Source organism: Cyprinodon variegatus, unplaced genomic scaffold (assembly GCF_000732505.1).
Source record: "Cyprinodon variegatus isolate N-32 unplaced genomic scaffold, C_variegatus-1.0 Scaffold410, whole genome shotgun sequence".
In the NCBI taxonomy this organism is placed as follows: Eukaryota; Metazoa; Chordata; class Actinopteri; order Cyprinodontiformes; family Cyprinodontidae; genus Cyprinodon; species Cyprinodon variegatus.
In genome coordinates, this window is record NW_015150863.1 from 1 (window position 1) to 17213 (window position 17213).

General features: G+C 38.3%; 2 protein-coding genes across 2 annotated transcripts in view; one reads left to right on the forward strand and one right to left on the reverse strand.

Moving 5' to 3' along the window:
• Positions 1 to 5: 5 nt before the first annotated feature.
• Positions 6 to 12404, reverse strand: LOC107093141 (ELM2 and SANT domain-containing protein 1-like; the record flags this gene model as incomplete). Its single annotated transcript, XM_015387990.1, has 12 exons — positions 12105 to 12404; positions 9924 to 11671; positions 5767 to 5970; positions 2960 to 3302; positions 2801 to 2867; positions 2564 to 2706; positions 2387 to 2490; positions 2230 to 2305; positions 2030 to 2118; positions 853 to 996; positions 222 to 359; positions 6 to 137 (listed from the first exon to the last, which is right to left on the reverse strand). Coding segments are annotated over exons 2-12 (2934 nt in total), but the record flags the coding sequence as incomplete, so codon positions are not given.
• Positions 12405 to 15354: 2950 nt separating this feature from the next.
• Positions 15355 to 17213, forward strand: part of LOC107093152 (tau-tubulin kinase 2-like) — a 9634-nt gene continuing 7775 nt past the window's right edge. The window contains exons 1-3 of the mRNA XM_015388005.1: positions 15355 to 15587; positions 16006 to 16115; positions 16218 to 16365. Coding sequence (XP_015243491.1) covers positions 16047 to 16115; positions 16218 to 16365 — 217 coding nt within the window. The 5' untranslated portion in view covers positions 15355 to 15587; positions 16006 to 16046. The remainder of the gene's footprint in view (positions 15588 to 16005; positions 16116 to 16217; positions 16366 to 17213) is intronic.

Sequence of the window (17213 nt, forward strand, 5' to 3'; positions counted from 1 at the left end):
TTGGGGTCCTGCGGGGGCTTCGTTGGAGCTTTGGCCTTCTTCGCAGCAGCTTCAGCCCGAGGCCTGTGAGGCACTGATGAGTGATGAGGCTCCTTACTCACAGGCTCTGGCTCTTTGATGACCAGAACTGTTCCTGTCTGAAGCAACAATAACATGTGGGCGTTGACCGCACCAAGAAAGTCTGGCGACTATTAAAACAAAGAGCAAAGCTCAGTACTTACTACGTAGTCGTGAGCCTGTAGTGACTGGGCCACCCTCGCCTGCTGCTTGCTTTCGTTGTCCTCATCGTATAAAGTAGCTTCCTTTTTTTCTTCTTCTTCTTTTGCCTCTCCTTGAGCTACTTTTGTCAGATGTGAGCTCTGTCAATGGAAGGGAAAATTGTGTGTGATGTTCAAACGGATTAATATGATCAGGTCTAAACCCCCATGTACAATAATTTTCAGTTCTTCTTTTTAACTTTCCATAGTTTTCATCACTTCTACTTTCCCATCCTCTTGACCTAAATAATTGGTTTTGGTGCTTCTTTAATCCTTGTATAGCATGTTTACCTTCAATGCTAATAAGTTAGTCTGTAGTACTTCTTTAAAAAGGACAGAACAAAATCCAGGTGAAAAGGTTAAAAAAAATTGTTTTTAAGTGGCAAACAGGAGAATGTATTCATTCATTGTTTTCAGAGAATATCTGAAAATGAGGAAACCCCCACATTTAGCTCATCTTTAAATATAAAATAACTCTTTTTTTTTTTTTTTAAGCATAGAAATAAATACTAACTTTGAACATTCGCTTTCTTTCCATTCGGATCAGTTTATCATTTCAACTACCCTCATCCCCATCTTATTCCCTTGACATTACCTTAACGTCCACCACAGCCTCAGAGTGCTTTTCCACTGGTGAATCTGGGGGGCCGAAGGTTAAGATACCATTTCGACCGACCTTCACCTGCTTCTTATACGTATAGTAGAACTCCACACACTGAGCCACAGTCTTAGTCCGCACCTGATAAATAAATAAATAAAAAAACGCTTGGATTAAAAAATAATTAAAAACATTAAGTTAACAAAAAACTCTATAAATTAAAAATTAGGTTCTCCTCTGGAGAGGTTTAGAACAAATTTCAATAGGAAAGGCTTATATTGGCATTTATGGTAAAAGACAATGGTTGCAACTATCAATCAACCAAAAAAATAATCACTGTTTTCTACAAGAGATACTCTTAGCTTGTTAACAAACCTCAAACAAGTCTTTGAACATAGTAAGAAAGCAAAACAAACATGATTGGAAATTATGAATTCATTGTAAATGGCAAAAAACATGTATAGAAAAAAAAATCTAAATAAAGTCTGAATGGAGGATATTTACAGTTTAGTTTTCATGAAATAGTTCATAAAGTTAAGGCTTAATTACTGTTCTGAATTTGTTCTTTCAGTTCATGCCATATGTTAGAGTCTATATTCCAGTTAGCGATTGTTAACCAAATAAATTAGGTGATTATCATTACAATCTCAATTATTAGTTTAAGCCTTATTGGAGAGTAAATCCAGGGTTCCTTCACATAAGTAATAATTTTCTCACACATATTTAGACATGAGTGTATTCAGTTTTCAGAGTTTAAAGAAGGCACCTTTAATAACGGGATTAATAAAATTAGCAGAATAAGGGATTGAAGTATACAGCGAAAGTTGACAAATGAATAATAATATTAAAATTCAAATAATTTATAAATTCAAGATTCTTTCAGGCTGGATACTGTAACACACCGGCACATGCCACAGCTATTGTTATGATTCTGTAACCCAGACTTCCTGCTGTGAAGAGGATGTGATTTATTCACTCTGATTTTCTTCTCTTTGAACTGAAAGGAACTTGAAAAAGAATCTCTTCCTGTCTGCAAAGTAATGATTTCTATCATACCTGACTAACATAAATCATGCAAAATTTATTTTACCTGTTAAATTGAAAAATATAAATAGGATTATTATTAGTATTGTGGTGAAAAAGAAAAAAATGACTCAAAAGGCATCATCCTTACCAATTGCTGGACCAAGAAGAAGTCCTTCCTGTAGGCAGAGATCCCTTTGTTGAAGTAACATTTCTCCTCTGCTGTCCAGCTGTCAGAGCCTGGGAGAAAAGTAAAAAAAAAAAATAGAATGAAATTTAAACCTAGCAATAAAATAAAGATGAAGAGATGGATGTGAGGATAATGTCTGGAAGGTGATGCAGCTTTTTCACCTGAGTAGTGATAACTTGCCAGGTGATGGCCTTTGGGGAAAATTGGGTCTTGAAGCATCAAACGCTCCAGTGTTTCCTTAATATCAAGCAAAGTTAATGAAAAATAAAACATGCAGATATTGAACTAAAATAAATCACATCTGGTCTCTTTACTTACAAGAATTTTGCCTCCACCCTCATGTAAACAGTGCAAAACCAGCTCCTGATTGGTCCCTCCTCCACTAAAAACACTCGAACACGCCAGGTTCATAAAATGCTCTACTAAAATAAGAACATGTAAATTAGGGGAGAGAAGCTCAGAAATGACTGAAATTAGTCTGTGACAGAAACCTACTGGTCTCCTCGTCGCTTTGTTTTTGGTTGAGGTTATTCAAAGGAAGCCAGACCAACTCGGCCTTATGCTGATCCAAGTGAGAGGACAGCTGATCTTTTAAATCAGGTATTTCTGCCTGGTACTGTTGCCCGATATTGATACGGCTGGACCCCAACACAAAACAAAAAGAGATAGAAATGTGAGCAACGCTGAGAATAAAAGATAAGTAAGAAATCTGTTCAAATCTGTGATGCTCACGGTTCAAGGCACACAGGTGTGGCATCAGTGATCAAAGGCAAGACTGGAGGTGTGATTTCTGAGCTGGCTAAGAAATGCAAAAAGAAAAGAAAAACTAAGGCATTATTGGAAAAAATAAAAATAAAAAAAAATAACTGGCAAAAGTCATGTGAGACTTACTGGACCGTAAGAGGCTACGCGTTGCAGACTTTGGAGTAGCCGGAGGCGGAAGGATCTGGTTGCTTACGGCTATGTTGGTGAGGAAGGTGGAGAAGTAGAGCCCTGATCCCCCTCTGACAGGTGAGAGGATGGGAGGGGGCGTGTAAGGGGGCAGGGCGTGCAGGTTGTCTGGCAGGCGGACTGGTGAGCGCAGGTTGCTCTGGTAGGAGGTGATGCTTGAGTAGAGGGACGGGGGGATAAAGTTGGATACTTTGGGAGGCGGGATAATGAGGGGCTCAGGACGAGTCCGGCGCTTGAACTTAGCCTTTCCGTCTTCATCCATTCCTGAATCGCTTTCCCCATCCTGGAATAATGAGGGAAAGTGGCAGATCTTAAAGTTTATATCTTTAAGTGTCCTATAAAGAGAAAAAACTGCTTCCCTAACTTTTGTAGCAAGAGTATCTGTGACTAAGCCTTCATTTGTAGAGTTTGGAGGCAGAAGTGAAACCTCGAAAAAGAGGGACAGTAGCCATCTCTGTGAAATATGTTCAATAGTTCACCATTTTGAAAATTAAATATATAAAAACATCACCAGAACTTGCAGCCTGGGAAGAATGTTCTCAAACTAAGAACTAAAATAGCATTTTACAATATTAAAGTCTTTTTGCCCATGAAAGAAGGGCTCAAAATATCACAATGACACCATAGAAAGTAAAGTGTAGGTGTTGCAATACTCAGCACCCAGTTCTATTGCTGTTTTTAGCATCTTAGCCAATAAATGCGTGAACTCAAAATCTATGCTTGGTTGACTGGTCCTAAATATTAAACAACTGGTAGGTTTGAATTTACATTAAAGTTCTATAAATACTGTTAAAAATGACCAACGCTTCAGTGTAGGTCTGGTATCCAATAATAAAAGAGCAGTTTCATTATTACGCCTCACGCTGAAGATGTGATGTCAAATACAAAAAGAATAATGACAACAAAGACACAAACAAACTGCTAAATGGTTTTCAATAGTCTATTGCTGTGGGTGTAGGATTAAATAAAAATTGGTGCTAATCCACCAGCCTACTGCCTTAAGGTTAACAGATATTTTGATTGAACTTTTTCGAGCACTACCTTTTACTCCATAATTGTATAAAGACTTTTTAATGTCTGATGTAAGCTTATTTTTGTCACATAAAATGAACAAATTAAACTGGGTTAGTATTAGTCAGTAATATTTCTGCAAAGCTTTGCCCTTAATTTTTTTTATCTGAAATTAACTGTGGATTGTGAAAAATAATTGACAGAAAATTCTATTTCTTTTATTAGAGTTGTCAAGTAACTTTCTGACAAATTAAATACAAAATGTATACTTTTTGAATAAGTTAAATTAGAGCATTGATTTGCATCAATTTTGATACATTAAGCATTTCTATATCATTTTTTACACATTTTCTGTTCACTACATGTGTCTGATTGGGTAAGTCTGGGTTTTCAAGCACACAAACATCCCAATTATGATACAGAAGTCTTAAAAACTCATGTATTAAATGTGATTCACTTGGCTTTAAAGGGTTAAAGTGAAACGCATTACTTAACAGAAAGTTTAGATATTGCTTTGCAGCATATCCCAGCTGATGATGGTAAAACATTTTTAGTGCTGGACCACTTTAGTGAGCTGACAGAACCTTAGGGTTTATGATGCTACTCTAATTGGGTGGAATAACTCTAATGAATAAACTGTACTCCATTTGGACTGCTAAATGCTTAATAACACAATATATAGTAATCTTATAGTAATCTTTATAAAAAAAAAAATAAATTTCAACTAACAATAATTTTTGCTTTTTTGTCAAATGTAAATGATACAGATCAAACAAATGAGGTTTAACACCTTGTTCTTTACATCAAAACAATTTCTTATATTATAATTAAGTATTTAAGTAATTAGTACATTAAGATTTCCTTTATTCAATAAAAAAAAAATATTTCTAAACTCTAAACCAACCTGATGAAAAAGAGTTGAAACTACATTTAATTTCCTGGGAAAACAAGATAAATTTAACTAGCCTGACCTCGGTCTGGTCAATGGATGAAATTTATTAAATGAAGTCCGTCTTACATCATGAGATGTGCTAAAAGATCTCCAAAATTAATATCATTTTGAACAGCTGAAATTCAAGAACATAGGAGGATCAAAGTAGTTGACCTCCATCAATCTGGAACTGGGTCGCACAGCCTTCTCCCGGGCTGTGGGAGACTTTTTTTCTTGCAATGTGTCCAAGAAAAGTTGTGCAATTGGTCAATAAAAGGACAGGTGTTTCTAAATATGAAAAGGGGGATTTTTTTTCTCCTTTTGTTTTCTGGTTGAAAATCCCCCACTTTATTATAGGTGTGGAAATCAGCACAGTGATATGGGATGGAAAGTGTGAGGCAGTGAGAAAACATGCATGTCTGTATGATACAACTTTTAACATATATAAAGCATCTATACGACTCTCTCAAGCTCCTCCTCATCAATTTGAAAAAATGCGCCTTGCACCAGTGTGTTCCTGTTGTTTTCTTTTGCGGCTGTAACATCGGCTACAATGGATGGGATTTCCTTCACCAGTAGTGGCCTAATAATTATTACATATAGCCAAGCTGGTTTGGATAATTTCCTTACTTTCAATAAATCAAATAATTTTTCTGATGTGAACTTTTATTGATGATCTGAAGCTGATGTGTATAAGATACTTATCATGCAATTCTATCCTAACACCGTAAGGCAACCAGGCATACCATCTTAAAAAGGGTAAAGAACATGAAAGCTGTGCAAAAGTCCAAAAAAAGAAACTAACCTGGCCAAAACTTTCAGTCATCGAGTTTCTGAGCGAACGCCGCCGAGCCACGATCACAGAGGGCTTCCGATCCGCTTGGCCTGCTGGGCGCTCACTGTGGCTGATGCGACCCTGAGCCCAGCCGTCCTGAGACTCAGCCTGGTTCTTGTGCACAGGCACAGACACTGGAATAACCAGGGGCACAATGGTCGAGGGGGCGTCCTCCTGCGGAGTGTGGAGAAAACAAAAAAAAAAAAAAAAGAGAAGAAAAAGAAGAGGAGAGGAAATACAGCAGTCAGGCAAAAAAAAGGTAGGGGGAATATGGAAAAAAGAGAGTGACAAATAAAAGGGGAAGGAGGTGAGAGTCTGTATCATCTCACTATGTGCTGCAACAGCAAAAATTATTTGAATATCAATGAACTTCAAGTCATACATTGTCAGGTTAAAGCAAAAATAAAAATACACAATAAGAAGTTTGAACTGTTAAAATACACAGCTGTATCTCAGCTGCATGCTTTTGGATTCAAAAGCCAAATGTAAGACAAGTTTCATACTTTCTGTTGTGTTTTTGCAGATCTACATATTTCTACAGGGCTTCAGATAATAACATTTCATTATCTCATAGTTTGTGTTTTTTTTTTTGTACACTGATCCAAGATTTTAAGTGAGGAACTGAAAGCTACAAATCGCGTCAGGGTGTTCATTAACAGAGGCAGCATGAAAGGCATTGCTCCAAATCAAGAAACAGACAACTTCCCAACCATAAAAAAAAAAAAAAAAGAAAAACAGAGAACAGCTCCGGCTTGCATATTAGTTGCACCAAACCAGTTTGGGGAGAATGGGAGAATGGCCGCGGACGTTGACAGCTCAGCCCCTCCCTGCCTCCCAATGACTGACTGGCAGACAGCCTGAGGAATGTGGAGGTGTGCAGACATGCAGCCACTCCAACTGCACATCACGCTACAAGCTCAGCACTCAAACCTTTAACAAACCACTCAAGGCAAGAGAACTTTCTGCACTTATGTTTATGTATTGACAGTCTGTGTCAAAGGAGCTGCAACGAATAATGTCTAAGAGGGCGCAGCATCTACTGGGTAAACACAATCAATCCTGAACTGGGACAGTATCATGTGTCTTGCAAAGATAACACCCTCAGTGCGGGTTAAATCTACTGTACAGCAGAGCTTATTGGACCACTTAATGCTGCAACAGAATGTGGTCCACAATCATAAACTGCTTAGCCTCTTTTAAAAGAGAGCTGAAACTGAACAGCTGGAGGAGTTTTGTAAAACCATAGGGAAGTTATGCATAGAAACAAAGCTCTTCCTCTTTATATAGCTGTTTGCCAACCTTGATAGATGAAAAAAAATGCTTTCACTTGGTGATTAAGCTACATTTGCTATACCTCCTAAACAAAAGCAAATATATAAAACAGGGAAAATACGTGCTGCTTCTTGGAGACGTATCGGGCCAGACCTATCAACCAGCTCTTTCTGCAAAATGTTTATCAGAGGGACTCTGATCAATTTGAATGATTTCCCATTTGTCTGACTCAGTCACACTGGTTGTTAAGGGATTGTTGGTGAGCGGCGGCAACTCTAAGCTCAAGACAATCTTGACTTTTTTCATGCAGTGGTGGAATGGTCTACTGAGCACGGCCAAAACAGTATGTCCTTGTCTACGATTAAGAAACCTTGAAAACCCAGCTGACTGGAGAGCATCGCCTACCTGGACCTACCCCTGTTCTTCCCTATTGTCTCTGCTGCACTTTCCATTAGTCAGCAACTTCTTTTCTATACCGTCACCTTTGACACAACCAGACAAGCAGTCGAGGCAGCTTATTGATTGCTTGGATATTACATGCTTTGTTATATCCTCATTAGTTAGTCAGAATGCATAAATGCCTGTCAAATGCAAATAAAGGAACATCTTTCTAATGGTTGAATTAACTTGAAATGGTGTAACGACTAATATGATCCACACACAAATAAATTATCACATAATTTTAATGATATGCTTAGCTGGGTTCTTTTAATTTCAGTGTGTTAAATTTAGGACTTTTGATATTTTTAACCATCCATCTCTTTTCTATCACGCTTCTCCCTGCTGGGGTTGAGAGGGATGCTAGTGCCTATCCCCAGCTGTAAATGGGCGAGAAGCAGGATACACCCTGGATACAAAACCATTCATGCGCACATGCACAAGCCAATTAAGCCAACAGTCATGTATTTGGACTGTGGGAGGAAGCCAGAATACCCAGAGAGAACCCACACATGCACAGGGAGAACATGCAAACTCCAAGCAGAAAAACCCCAGGCCGGAAATCGAACCCGGAGGCAACAGGGCTGCCACCATGCAGCTCTATTTTAGGCCATTCCCATTTGAATTTGAGAAATACAAGAATTATCCAAAAAAAAACAAAAAAACTGGCAATTGAATATAATCATGCAGTTTATTGCTGTTATTTGACCAGACTCGTTTCGTTTTGCACCTTAATAGAATATGACACTAAGATTGCCATAAATCTGTCTATTTCCAAGTATGACTTTCTTAAATGTACAAATTACCTGTGGAGGTGGGAAGGGATAAAGTGAAAAGAATGTGTTGATTTCAATGTCCTAAACATTAAAATTGGATTAAATGGTTTCAAGACATATGATTGACATTTTAAGGCTTCGAAATTCAGTTAATGGATTTTAAGATAGTTTTTAAAACTATGCAAAAACCCTGAATAAATTCTAGATGATTTTTGAAAAGTGCAGGAATAAAAGAACACGCAACAACGCAGAGAGAGCTAAGAAAATAGATTCAATGTGACGCAATTCAGCAAGGTAATCTGACATTTAGTTGATACTAATTAATGTGCGGTGGTTTAACCCTAATTAATGCCTTTTAAAAAGGTTTCCCAAAACAAAAGTAGAAGAATCTAAAAAAAATCTGATAACAAAGAGCTCTCTCAAATTCTTCACAGCTTTACTTTTGTAGACCAAAATTTAAGCATCACATACATGCATTAGCATTAGATATACAGTTCGAAGCTCCTCAGTGCTGCAGTGAGCACGGTAAGGCCTGTATTTTAAGAGTTTTAAGAACATAATTTCACAATAAACCAGGGATGAAAAGGTCCCGCTCACATCATTTCTGACATAGTCACAAAGGACTAATCAGAAGGGCTTTTTAGAGGTGCATTGAGCAAGCTGAAAAGTTAAATACGTTTTCTTTCTCATACATGCCCTCACAATTACCAGACATGTAAAATGAGCTTACCTCTATTTACTGCAGTTGCTTCTCAAGGCTCACTCAGTTAGCAAACCGGAGTGATTAAGGTTATGGGGATGTGCTCTAGTTCACCTACTTTGTTGAGTCTCTGTTGTCATAAACACTCTAGCGATAGAACATGGGCGACTGTTTTGTGTTTTGAGATGGATCACAAAGGCCAGTCACAACCCCATCACAGGCTCAACACAAGACTAGGAAAATAAACGTTTTTTTTTTTTTCTGGGGTGAGATTAATGGCAAAAATTGCAGTCCAGTCGACTGATTTAACTCTGTAGTGACCCTGATTTGGGTCTCTTTTTGCTAAAAAGCTACAATGCCAAGATAAGCTAAAAAATACATATTGAAATGACTTTAATATTTATTAATTTTCTCACCACAGATGATAATATGCCTTTAAACAAAAGACCTGTGCGGTCACAGGGGCAGACTTTGATGCAATTTTCTCTTCACCCATGTGGGTCCACAATATCGATATCATTGTCACCAGAGGGGGCGGACTTTTGAAAATACTCTGGAAGATGCACTATGCTCCTTTAAGGGTTTAGGACACCCCTTACAGACTGTATAAAAAAAAAAATAACCTGGACCTACAGTCGTTTCATTGAACAGTAGTAATAGACAGAACAGAAGTAACTAGAACACTCACTCCGCAAGACTCCACTGTTGAAGAAAAGCCATTCTAAAACTCGATTTGGACCTGCCAATAAATACTAGGTGATTAAAAATGTACCTTTTTACACTTGTAGAAAACTGAGGATCAAAATTTCCAGACTTTTTCGTTTATTTAATATAAAATTATTGCATTTAATTTAATATAAAATTATAATTATGTTTTCAGTCATGAATAAATAACATTTAGTACAAAAACATTGTAAATGTTTTGTTGTTTTTTTTTTTACCTTGGCAGCTTTAGCAGGTAGAGACTCCATCTCTGAAGCCTTCTGAGCCAGAGTTTCTAGGTTGATCTCTTTGGAAGCCCTCCTCCTCCTGCGGGTTATCTGTATGACCCCTCCTGTTGCTGCTTGGCTTTCTGCTCCCTTTGCACCTGTGACACCAGCTACTCCGTTCTGGGGTGGTGGTGGTGGTGGTGGTAGCTCTTTGGAAGCTTGGGACCACATGTTCCCGGGTGGAGGACCCAGCGGGGACTGTCCCTCTCTGGAGAGGCGGCGTGAGCGTCGAGGGGCCCCGGAAGCTGAGTCCACAGTATCTAAGGGATTTGTAGCTCCAACCTTTTCAGAGCATGCAGCAGGTAATGCTGATGCATCACAAGTTTGAGCCTCTGGTCGTGACTCCATTGGCTGTACATCTTCTTTTTTAACTCCAGAATCAGGTGGAAGAGGCTCAGGAGGTGGAAAAGCTCCAAAACTTTGGGTTTGCTGCTGCAGCTTCGCTTGTCCCTGAGGTTGTGTTGTTTCTGGCTGTGGAACATTCTGTTGCTGCATCTGCTGCTGCATCTGCTGAAGTTGCTGTTGCTCCTGCAGCTGTTGCTGGTGATACTGTATTTGGTGCAATTGCTGCTGCTGGATATGCTGCTGCTGTTGCTGCATTTGGTGTTGCTGCTGTTGCTGCAAATGCTGTTGCTGCTGTTGCTGTAGCTGAATGTGATGCTGCTGGTGAATGTGTTGTTGTTGCTGCTGTTGCTGCTGCTGTTGTTGTTGCTGGTGGTGATGATGATGTATTTGTTGCTGCTGCATTTGATGCATTAGTTGCTGTTGAGTTTTGGGCTGCTCTCCGTAAATCATTCCCTTGTTTGCTGGAAAGACAGAGTAATAACCTGATGAAAACTGCTGCTTGTTCGGTCTGAATGAGGCCTGGAAAGGTTGCAGAATGGGCCCCTGCATTGTGTGGGATGGCACATGGGATTGGCTCTGAAGATCCACGCCTTTATGGCTATAGGCTTGTAGCTGGGCTTGGTGCATTACAGCAGCAGTGGCATGCTGCTCCCATTCAAGCCCCCTTCCCTGAGTTTGAGCCTGGGGGGCATCTCTGTAAACTTCCACAGGTGCCGACATCTGGTTTTCCGCTCCCATCGGCATAGCTACACCTTCATGAACTCCTTTATGGAAAGCCATCTGATCCCTGACGTTCACACCGCTCATGTATTGGCCAAAGTTCTGCCCCCAAGTTGGGACAGGAGCTTCCTGGGTCCACCCAGGTGCCTGTAAAGAGTCCTGCATCCATTTTACTGAAGATGCCTGCTGATAGTGTGGCAGACTTTGGTGCCCTTTCTCTGGGTTATAAACACCAGAGCTGCTTGCAGAGTCACTATGGCTCACCTTTGAAGCAGGAGGTCCCATACCATAATAAACCTCCCCGGTGTGTTGCACTCCTTCTTTCATGGCTGGACTCCGATGCTTGCTCTTGTCAGTGTTTACCTGAGAAGGAAGACTCATAGCAGTCTCCTAAACTAGAAAATGTTTTTCGTCTGAATGAGTGAGCGTGCAAAATTTGGCATATGCCTCTTTAGTGTGCTGCCCCTGCCCACAGTCGTGATTTTTTTTTTTTTTTTTACTGTGTATACAGAGGTATCTGAGAGGAAACATAAAATCCCAAAGGAAAGTGCTGGGTGGGGAACATGCAGCCCTCTTTCAGCAATTAAATCTGAGGTCTGCTGTCCAATCTTTTTAACTTCATCAGGGAGCTAGACCTTTAGAAGAAAGACAAACAGATAAAAACATTAAAAAAAATAATTAAATAGCATTATAGGGGAAAGACATTACAGCCTATTTACAGTCGCCAGCAGCAAAGAGGAAACTGAGGCCTACACCAGCCAAACGGCCTGGTGTGAAAAGTGAAATTATAAAGCAGAGCAGAGAGAGGGAAACTAAACCTGTTTGGATTCATGCGATCAGGTGCGTACAGGGAAGACATCTGCAAGCTGAAGTTTCAGGGTTGCTAAAAACAAGGAGGCGCCTCCAGAGCGGAGCTGCCATTTGGCTTAACAAGAAATACAGGAAACGAAGGGGCTCTTGCAATCACCCGAGCGATAGCCAGTAATGTTCAGCTGCAAACAAGCAATAAGGAAGCGGTGTGCTATTAGACAGCGAGCATTATTATCAAAGCCAAAGGATTTATTTTACCTGATCAATTGTGCACAGACGTCCCCCTGATCAGCTCCATGGAGTCAGTTTGGTTTCGATCAAAGTCGACTGCGCGCAGCTCCATAGAGGGTTTGTGCGCAGCAAATGTCACAACTCTGATAAGTTCTCATCGAGTTTCGCTTCGCACAAAAAAAGGCGATCCAGTCTGTTTGACAGCAACACGGAAATACGCTCCAAAGTCCCGTCAGAGAAGCAGGAGTCTTTTTAACGCAGTAGTTACAATGTTGCACACTGTATCCGCAAAACCGTGCACTTCCAGGAAAACATGTCCACAACTTTCCCCCCCTCCACCCCTCCCTGCACCACAGCGTAACACGCATCATACTGCTGCTGCATGCGGTGAAATGCTGCCGTGCAGCGGCTGCTAAGAGTATTTCCCCAGAAAATTCTGATTTTATTATTTTATTTTTTATTTTTACGTTTTTTTTTATTTCGAGACTTTAGAGCGCTGCGAAAATGCGCAGAAGGGCAAACAAAAACAAAAACGTTGGTCCCCCTAAACGCCTCACCCCAAAACAGCTCAAGTCACATCCTGCTGTCCAATCCAGTCCTCTGTCGGGCCCAACATTAAGTACGTGGACGCTTGTTTTACTCATCAGTTTGTCCCGGATGCGGAGTCCCGCCACGCTGCTAAAGGTCGTTATTGAGCCACAATCAAGATTTCACAACCACGTAGGTCAAATAATTTTTAGCCTCTTAATTATGGCAATATACAGCACTCTAAACTAATTATAACATGTATTTTAAAGGGGAAAAACATGTTTAATAGCCTGTTTTGGGCGGTAAAGAGACTAAGCAAGAAATAAAAGAGTTAGGAAAGTACTTGTAATAAATAACCAAAGGAAAAATACAGCATTTCAGTTCAAAAAAATATGACAGAATATTCATTGTTTGAATATATAACTAGAATAACAGTAAGGAGATTAAATAGAAAAGTGAAAATAAAAGATATATACAAATATTTACTTATATGTAATTAATTTATCCATTTACATATATAACACTAATTTTGATCAGTTAATTGTATTTACTGCATCAGTCATTTACATTTTAAGCTTATATTTGAGTAATGCATTATTCTAAACGGCCTTTTTTTTAATTTATTTGTGTATTTTGTATTATGGCAAGATTGGTATTCCATAAAACAGAACACTAATCTAATCAGATAATATATTTTGAGAGGGAAAGCAAGTTTTTAAGTACATTTTGGTAGTAAAAAAAAAAAAAGAAGGAAATAAATAACAATTAAACACCAATAATTTATTTACAGCATTAGCATAGCATACAAAAAAAAAAAAAAGACTAAAAATGGAAAGAATAAGTATAAAAGTGCAGAGATCAAATTTGCCAATGAATTATATTAGAGAGTCATTTGTCCATTTCTTGGTGTATTTTTAATTATGGCAGGATTGGTCCTCCATAAAATTCAAGCAACTTCTCACCTGATTACAAACCAACCAAGAGGTCTGCCACTGTAAGAATATGAACGTATCTCTCCAAATATAACACAATTATATGTTACATATTTTCACATATAACTTGTACAATTGGTGCTGAGTAATGAGCTCCAGTCAGGGAGCTTCCAGCTAACACAGCAGAGGCCAGGAAACATAAAGACTCTCTTTCAGGGTTGGAATGAACAAGTTTCTCCTGATAGCTGAGAACAAGTTAAGACAAACCATCACATTGGAGCCTTTACTGTGTAATTAAAGTATTTGCTCTGCTAGACTTTAAAAAACAGACTTTGTCTTAAATACTATGAAGCTTCTTACATTTTCTTTTTTCATTTAGCTCATCCCCTCTGAGTTGCTTCAAACTCTCACTTGAATAAAATAGCATCCGTACAACAAAATGATGCCACTGGCATGTTTTACTCTACAGAAAAGTTCCCCATCAACCATATCATCTTAAAAATAGGCCAAAAGTTGTTGTTTTTTTTCTCATCTGTGATTCTCTTACAGTCTGATGACAGATGTAAAACATGTCTTGTTCTGGCTTTCTTTCAACAAAGATGTCTTTGTCAGTGACATTGTATCTCTGCTTCAGTTAAACACCCCACACTGAGAAACTATCAAAGGTAAATACAACATGATCAACCCTTTTCCCCCCAAAAAATCCATAAAAATGAAAAGTGTAGCAATACACTGATCCACAATAAATACATTGATTAAATTATTAATTATCCAAAGCCATTAACTCAAAATGAATTCATTTGTATTAATTTATTGTCATGTTTAAGATCCACTTTCATTTGAAATTCACATGGCTGCAATCTATTATTATTATTTTCTTTAAGAAATTAAAATATAATTTTAAATAACAGAGTTTGATGCCTGGTCCAGTATAGTTGAGTTGTTTTATATTGTGAGTTTATATCAATGTTAGTCATTGAGTTAGAGATGACATTGCATCACATCCATCACAGACTTGTGAACTGAAACAAATGGAAATTGCATCGTGACAAACTTTGTGATATATTGGCAAACATCTTTTCACCATCCAAGCAAACTAATCTAACAAGTACTGTGATAAAACTGGTGATTTGTTCCACTAATTAGGAAAATAAATGTAAATAAAGATCTGCTTTATTGGGTTAGTTCCCTAATTGGGCAAACTTGTTAAAAAAATAAAAAATTGTTAAATGATATTGTTTTTGTTTAGTACATATGAACTGTATTTGCTAATTTGGAGTCTTATGAAGGGAGTTCCACAACACTCATAAGGGGCAACAGACTAAAGAGGATCAAATGCAAATACCCTCTAAAACTTTCAAATTTTTTATTCCTATTCTAATTTGAAAATAATCATCAAACGTAAAATCTCAATAAAATGCAATAGTTATGAAGTGTGCATTTGTCGTATAGTTTAGTAAAATCTGAAAAGACGTGGCAAAAAACAGTCTTGTATGTTCTTTTTTTTAATCTATTGACATAAAAAAAAATACAAGAACAAAAGCATGAGTAATGGTAGCTTAAATGATGCTTTGTAACGTTAGTTTGGGTCTAAACTTTGTTTTTTCCCAAGTAGAAATTTAAGCAACTTAAAGATATGAACCAGAAAATAAAGCAAGGTTTATGTTTATATATGTGTGCTGGAGAATGGATCTATCCTCTATAGTTTAACTGTCTGTTATTGTAAGAAAAATTACCTGATTAGTTTCTACAAAGCTAGACTAATTTGCTGTACTATTTGATAACTCCTGATCTCTGTTTTGGGGATGCAGGAGTGTCTCAACCAATCAGAAGCCGCAAGACATGTGGCGTCACAGCTCATCGTTCCTTAGCAGCCCGCTGGCTAACTCGGACAGCTAATCTCAGCTATGGTCCACCACCAGCACCCATGTTTGGTCTGGTAAATAAGAAGGAGTTTGGAAAGACTCATCTACCTCTGGGTGGTTTGGAAATATGGAGTCTGCTTGGATGTTACACACTAACCGGTGTCGCAGAGCTGCATCAAAGCCAGGTAAAAAAAAAAAAAAAAAAAAAAGAGAAGGCTGCCTCCTAACGGTTATCCACCAGGAAGCATGCTAATTAGCTAACTGCCAGGACGAGCGGAGACATTTAAACAAGATTTTTACGCTGTTTCAGTTATGTAATCGCATCAAACTGGTCGAATCTTTCCCCACCCTCTGATTCCTGCTCTGCTCTTTTGGCTATGCAGTGCTTTGGCTCTGCTTTAAATAAAAAGAAAAACCCTGCTAGCTTATATCCTTCTATCTAGCTAGCGTCTTATAAGTGTTCCATGGAAACGGTGAAATGCTCACGGGTCATTGTGTGGCTGTACAGTGTTTGCTACAACATAAATGACCCACTGTTATGAAGCTGCTGATGTTTGTTGTTGTTATTATTATTATTATTATTATTATTATTATTTTTCTTAGTGAGGTGCTTGTGACACTGATGCCAGCAGAGAGCACCCAGGATGAGTGGAGCTGTAGAGCACACGGACATCCTATCAGTGGGTGATGTGGTCAGGGACAGGTGGAAAGTGGTAGGTGTCATTGCTTTAAAGTAATCAGATTTATGAATGCATAACTTTGTTTGTTCTCTCTCCAACAAATATCATGGCTTAACTTTCCAACCTGATGTTTAGGCCAAAAAGATAGGAGGAGGTGGGTTTGGGGAGATCTATGAGGTCCTGGATCAGCTGAGCCAAGCCACTGTTGCCTTGAAGGTGGAATCTGCTCAGCAGCCCAAACAGGTGCTAAAGATGGAGGTGGCAGTGCTAAAGAAGCTTCAGGGTAAGATATGAGAAATCGTAGAATGTAACTCAAGAGTCTCTTTATGAATAATTTATAACTTGTAATTTGCTGCAAAATGATTCACACTCCTGGCAGATGAAAATTCAACATAATGTTCGGTCTGCTGAGGTGAAATATTATCAGTTGTTCAAGAGTTTCTGGTGGATCTAAATCTGTAAACTATTAAAAAGGAATTCTGCATTCCTCTTCTGGTAAACACTGTTTTTTTTCCTTTGGTCTGAATTGGCGATTCAAATATTTACAAATAAGGTGTGCTTTTTTAAAGGGTCAAGACACATACCAAAGCAAAAATGAAGTCTAACAGTTCAAATATCATATTAGAGACTCAGGTATTCATAAGTCGGTATTTTAATGAGGTAGTTAATAATACCAATTTAACAAACCAGTTTGGTTTATACAGTCTGAATCTTACAGCATATCTTTCCAATAACCATTAACTCTTAACTCTCAGATTTTCTTTTGACAAAACTTATACTTTTCCTACTTTTTCAAAACTTTCCAGTGAACAAGTAATCCTTTTATCCAGCCGGAATAAAAATATGTTCAGAAAGTGTTGTATCATCAATTGTGTATTATTTGGTGCCATTATTTGGCTAGTAATGCTGTCACATTTTCTAAAAGCTATCTTCTTTTTGCTTTAGATCTCTCCCTCTTCTAAGTTCTCATAGCCTCCATTTCCTAATCAAAATATTCAGTTGATGTACTCAGCAGTGCCGTGGTGTTTGGTTTTGCATCTACATCCATCCAAGGAAATCAATAAATCCTGTTTGAAATGCAGTCTTTATATATATATATATATATATATATATATATATATATATATATAT